This window comes from Arvicola amphibius, chromosome 14 (assembly GCF_903992535.2).
Source record: "Arvicola amphibius chromosome 14, mArvAmp1.2, whole genome shotgun sequence".
Lineage (NCBI taxonomy): Eukaryota > Metazoa > Chordata > Mammalia > Rodentia > Cricetidae > Arvicola > Arvicola amphibius.
In genome coordinates this window covers 4,881,969-4,887,968 of record NC_052060.1, presented here as the reverse complement: position 1 = coordinate 4,887,968, position 6,000 = coordinate 4,881,969, and the positions used below count along the sequence as shown (strand labels likewise).

At 59.3% G+C, this 6,000-nt stretch overlaps 1 protein-coding gene across 1 annotated transcript in view; it reads right to left on the bottom strand.

The window, feature by feature from the left end:
* LOC119801176 overlaps positions 1–6,000 on the bottom strand; it is a 74,688-nt gene continuing 68,688 nt past the window's right edge. The window contains 9 exon segments of the mRNA XM_042054125.1: positions 1–217; positions 302–673; positions 1,046–1,258; positions 1,790–2,161; positions 2,534–2,746; positions 3,278–3,474; positions 4,028–4,376; positions 4,767–5,138; positions 5,511–5,882. Coding sequence (XP_041910059.1) covers positions 1–217; positions 302–673; positions 1,046–1,258; positions 1,790–2,161; positions 2,534–2,746; positions 3,278–3,474; positions 4,028–4,376; positions 4,767–5,138; positions 5,511–5,882 — 2,677 coding nt within the window.

The window sequence follows — 6,000 nt, the reverse complement described above, 5'->3', positions numbered from 1 at the left end:
TCACAGAAGGATGCCTAGGCCCAACTGTGACTTCTGAACGGCCTTCGCTGGCACTGGCTTGGCTGGTGCTGTCCCTCTGTTGTCTCTCCCTCCTTGATGTGGAATGCCTGGGTCCATCTGGTGACTGGTGGCCAGCTGGGGACTGCTGTCTTCCTCGGGAACCTGTTCTTGTGGTGCCCCTGGCAGAGTCAGCATGTCTTTGGGAGGACTCGCTTCTCTGACGGGAGCCGGACTGCCTGGACCTGTCTGTAGACTGTTCATGTCCAGTTGGTTGCCTGCTTGATGGGGCCCTGTGGCCTACCTGACCATGGGAGGAATCACTATCAGTGTGGGAGCCTCTCTGGCCTTGTCTGGATCCTGAGCGTCCAGCGCCATCATGACGGTCTTCGTGGCCCCTTCTGGTGCCAGATCCAGAGGTTGTCTGGTGGTGCTCAGAGCTGTCTCTTGCAGCCTCCCGGTGGGAACCCTGACCCTCTCTAGCACTCTGACCGGTTCTTCCTTGGGAAGATCCAGCCTTCTGGCCAGAGGAGGTCTGTCCTTGGTGAGAGCCTCCAGTCCTGGTGCTGTCCCTTCCTTGTTCTTGGTGGGAGCCCTGGGCAGCTCGGCCACTGGAGCGCTGCTGTGTGTGGCCGGACTCGGAGTGGCCGTGTTCTTCCTCAGAGTAGTAGTACAACTGATAGGGTCCAGAGCTTTTGTGGCCTCGGGAGGATGTCTGCTCTTGCGTATGGCTGGCCCCGGAACGACCACGAGCTCCTACTGCCTGTCCTTCTGAGCCTTCAGAATGGCTTTCGCTGTCACTGGCCTGGCTGGTGCTGTCCCTCTGTTGTCTCTCCCTCCTTGATGTGGAATGCCTGGGTCCATCTGGTGACTGGTGGCCAGCTGGGGACTGCTGTCTTCCTCGGGAACCTGTTCTTGTGGTGCCCCTGGCAGAGTCAGCATGTCTTTGGGAGGACTCGCTTCTCTGACGGGAGCCGGACTGCCTGGACCTGTCTGTAGACTGTTCATGTCCAGTTGGTTGCCTGCTTGATGGGGCCCTGTGGCCTACCTGACCATGGGAGGAATCACTATCAGTGTGGGAGCCTCTCTGGCCTTGTCTGGATCCTGAGCGTCCAGCGCCATCATGACGGTCTTCGTGGCCCCTTCTGGTGCCAGATCCAGAGGTTGTCTGGTGATGCTCAGAGCTGTCTCTTGCAGCCTCCTGGTGGGACCCTTGACCCTCTCTAGCACTCTGTCTGGTTCTTCCTTGGGAAGATCCAGCCTGGTGGCCAGAGGAGGTCTGTCCTTGGTGAGAGCCTCCAGTCCTGGTGCTGTCCCTTCCTTGTTCTTGGTGGGAGCCCTGGGCAGCTCGGCCACTGGAGCGCTGCTGTGTGTGGCCGGACTCGGAGTGGCCGTGTTCTTCCTCAGAGTAGTAGTACAACTGATAGGGTCCAGAGCTTTTGTGGCCTCGGGAGGATGTCTGCTCTTGCGTATGGCTGGCCCCGGAACGACCACGAGCTCCTACTGCCTGTCCTTCTGAGCCTTCAGAATGGCTTTCGCTGTCACTGGCCTGGCTGGTGCTGTCCCTCTGTTGTCTCTCCCTCCTTGATGTGGAATGCCTGGGTCCATCCGGTGAATGGTGGCCAGCTGGGGACTGCTGTCTTCCTCGGGAACCTGTTCTTGTGGTGCCCCTGGCAGAGTCAGCATGTCTTTGGGAGGACTCGCTTCTCTGACGGGAGCCGGACTGCCTGGACCTGTCTGTAGACTGTTCATGTCCAGTTGGTTGCCTGCTTGATGGGGCCCTGTGGCCTACCTGACCATGGGAGGAATCACTATCAGTGTGGGAGCCTCTCTGGCCTTGTCTGGATCCTGAGCGTCCAGCGCCATCATGACGGTCTTCGTGGCCCCTTCTGGTGCCAGATCCAGAGGTTGTCTGGTGGTGCTCAGAGCTGTCTCTTGCAGCCTCCCGGTGGAAACCCTGACCCTCTCTAGCACTCTGTCCGGTTCTTCCTTGGGAAGATCCAGCCTTCTGGCCAGAGGAGGTCTGTCCTTGGTGAGAGCCTCCAGTCCTGGTGCTGTCCCTTCCTTGTTCTTGATGAGAGCCCTGGGCAGCTCGGCCACTGGAGCGCTGCTGTGTGTGGCCGGACTCGGAGTGGCCGTGTTCTTCCTCAGAGTAGTAGTACAACTGATAGGGTCCAGAGCCTTTGTGGCCTCGGGAGGATGTCTGCTGTTGCCTATGGCTGGCCCCGGAACGACCACGAGCTCCTACTGCCTGTCCTTCTGAGCCTTCAGAATGGCTTTCGCTGTCACTGGCCTGGCTGGTGCTGTCCCTCTGTTGTCTCTCCCTCCTTGATGTGGAATGCCTGGGTCCATCTTGTGACTGGTGGCCAGTTGGGGACTGCTGTCTTCCTCGGGAACCTGTTCTTGTGGTGCCCCTGGCAGAGTCAGCATGTCTTTGGGAGGACTCGCTTCTCTGACGGGAGCCGGACTGCCTGGACCTGTCTGTAGACTGTTCATGTCCAGTTGGTTGCCTGCTTGATGGGGCTCTGTGGCCTACCTGACCATGGGAGGAATCACTATCAGTGTGGGAGCCTCTCTGGCCTTGTCTGGATCCTGAGCGTCCAGCGCCATCATGACGGTCTTCGTGGCCCCTTCTGGTGCCAGATCCAGAGGTTGTCTGGTGATGCTCAGAGCTGTCTCTTGCAGCCTCCTGGTGGGACCCTTGACCCTCTCTAGCACTCTGTCTGGTTCTTCCTTGGGAAGATCCAGCCTGGTGGCCAGAGGAGGTCTGTCCTTGGTGAGAGCCTCCAGTCCTGGTGCTGTCCCTTCCTTGTTCTTGGTGGGAGCCCTGGGCAGCTCGGCCACTGGAGCGCTGCTGTGTGTGGCCGGACTCGGAGTGGCCGTGTTCTTCCTCAGAGTAGTAGTACAACTGATAGGGTCCAGAGCTTTTGTGGCCTCGGGAGGATGTCTGCTCTTGCGTATGGCTGGCCCCGGAACGACCACGAGCTCCTACTGCCTGTCCTTCTGAGCCTTCAGAATGGCTTTCGCTGTCACTGGCCTGGCTGGTGCTGTCCCTCTGTTGTCTCTCCCTCCTTGATGTGGAATGCCTGGGTCCATCTGGTGACTGGTGGCCAGCTGGGGACTGCTGTCTTCCTCGGGAACCTGTTCTTGTGGTGCCCCTGGCAGAGTCAGCATGTCTTTGGGAGGACTCGCTTCTCTGACGGGAGCCGGACTGCCTGGACCTGTCTGTAGACTGTTCATGTCCAGTTGGTTGCCTGCTTGATGGGGCCCTGTGGCCTACCTGACCATGGGAGGAATCACTATCAGTGTGGGAGCCTCTCTGGCCTTGTCTGGATCCTGAGCGTCCAGCGCCATCATGACGGTCTTCGTGGCCCCTTCTGGTGCCAGATCCAGAGGTTGTCTGGTGGTGCTCAGAGCTGTCTCTTGCAGCCTCCCGGTGGGACCCCTGACCCTCTCTAGCACTCTGTCCGGTTCTTCCTTGGGAAGATCCAGCCTGGCTGGCCAGAGGAGGTCTGTCCTTGGTGAGAGCCTCCAGTCCTGGTGCTGTCCCTTCCTTGTTCTTGATGGGAGCCCTGGGCAGCTCGGCCACTGGAGCGCTGCTGTGTGTGGCCGGACTCGGAGTGGCCGTGTTCTTCCTCAGAGTAGTAGTACAACTGATAGGGTCCAGAGCCTTTGTGGCCTCGGGAGGATGTCTGCTGTTGCCTATGGCTGGCCCCAGAACGACCACGAGCTCCTACTGCCTGTCCTTCTGAGCCTTCAGAATGGCTTTCGCTTTCACTGGCCTGGCTGGTGCTGTCCCTCTGTTGTCTCTCCCTCCTTGATGTGGAATGCCTGGGTCCATCTGGTGACTGGTGGCCAGTTGGGGACTGCTGTCTTCCTCGGGAACCTGTTCTTGTGGTGCCCCTGGCAGAGTCAGCATGTCTTTGGGAGGACTCGCTTCTCTGACGGGAGCCGGACTGCCTGGACCTGTCTGTAGACTGTTCATGTCCAGTTGGTTGCCTGCTTGATGGGGCTCTGTGGCCTACCTGACCATGGGAGGAATCACTATCAGTGTGGGAGCCTCTCTGGCCTTGTCTGGATCCTGAGCGTCCAGCGCCATCATGACGGTCTTCGTGGCCCCTTCTGGTGCCAGATCCAGAGGTTGTCTGGTGATGCTCAGAGCTGTCTCTTGCAGCCTCCTGGTGGGACCCTTGACCCTCTCTAGCACTCTGTCTGGTTCTTCCTTGGGAAGATCCAGCCTTCTGGCCAGAGGAGGTCTGTCCTTGGTGAGAGCCTCCAGTCCTGGTGCTGTCCCTTCCTTGTTCTTGGTGGGAGCCCTGGGCAGCTCGGCCACTGGAGCGCTGCTGTGTGTGGCCGGACTCGGTGTGGCCGTGTTCTTCCTCAGAGTAGTAGTACAACTGATAGGGTCCAGAGCTTTTGTGGCCTCGGGAGGATGTCTGCTCTTGCGTATGGCTGGCCCCGGAACGACCACGAGCTCCTACTGCCTGTCCTTCTGAGCCTTCAGAATGGCTTTCGCTGTCACTGGCCTGGCTGGTGCTGTCCCTCTGTTGTCTCTCCCTCCTTGATGTGGAATGCCTGGGTCCATCTGGTGACTGGTGGCCAGCTGGGGACTGCTGTCTTCCTCGGGAACCTGTTCTTGTGGTGCCCCTGGCAGAGTCAGCATGTCTTTGGGAGGACTCGCTTCTCTGACGGGAGCCGGACTGCCTGGACCTGTCTGTAGACTGTTCATGTCCAGTTGGTTGCCTGCTTGATGGGGCCCTGTGGCCTACCTGACCATGGGAGGAATCACTATCAGTGTGGGAGCCTCTCTGGCCTTGTCTGGATCCTGAGCGTCCAGCGCCATCATGACGGTCTTCGTGGCCCCTTCTGGTGCCAGATCCAGAGGTTGTCTGGTGGTGCTCAGAGCTGTCTCTTGCAGCCTCCCGGTGGGACCCCTGACCCTCTCTAGCACTCTGTCCGGTTCTTCCTTGGGAAGATCCAGCCTTCTGGCCAGAGGAGGTCTGTCCTTGGTGAGAGCCTCCAGTCCTGGTGCTGTCCCTTCCTTGTTCTTGATGAGAGCCCTGGGCAGCTCGGCCACTGGAGCGCTGCTGTGTGTGGCCGGACTCGGAGTGGCTGTGTTCTTCCTCAGAGTAGTAGTACAACTGATAGGGTCCAGAGCCTTTGTGGCCTCGGGAGGATGTCTGCTGTTGCCTATGGCTGGCCCCGGAACGACCACGAGCTCCTACTGCCTGTCCTTCTGAGCCTTCAGAATGGCTTTCGCTGTCACTGGCCTGGCTGGTGCTGTCCCTCTGTTGTCTCTCCCTCCTTGATGTGGAATGCCTGGGTCCATCTGGTGACTGGTGGCCAGTTGGGGACTGCTGTCTTCCTCGGGAACCTGTTCTTGTGGTGCCCCTGGCAGAGTCAGCATGTCTTTGGGAGGACTCGCTTCTCTGACGGGAGCCGGACTGCCTGGACCTGTCTGTAGACTGTTCATGTCCAGTTGGTTGCCTGCTTGATGGGGCTCTATGGCCTACCTGACCATGGGAGGAATCACTATCAGTGTGGGAGCCTCTCTGGCCTTGTCTGGATCCTGAGCGTCCAGCGCCATCATGACGGTCTTCGTGGCCCCTTCTGGTGCCAGATCCAGAGGTTGTCTGGTGATGCTCAGAGCTGTCTCTTGCAGCCTCCTGGTGGGACCCTTGACCCTCTCTAGCACTCTGTCTGGTTCTTCCTTGGGAAGATCCAGCCTTCTGGCCAGAGGAGGTCTGTCCTTGGTGAGAGCCTCCAGTCCTGGTGCTGTCCCTTCCTTGTTCTTGGTGGGAGCCCTGGGCAGCTCGGCCACTGGAGCGCTGCTGTGTGTGGCCGGACTCGGAGTGGCCGTGTTCTTCCTCAGAGTAGTAGTACAACTGATAGGGTCCAGAGCTTTTGTGGCCTCGGGAGGATGTCTGCTCTTGCGTATGGCTGGCCCCGGAACGACCACGAGCTCCTACTGCCTGTCCTTCTGAGCCTTCAGAATGGCTTTCG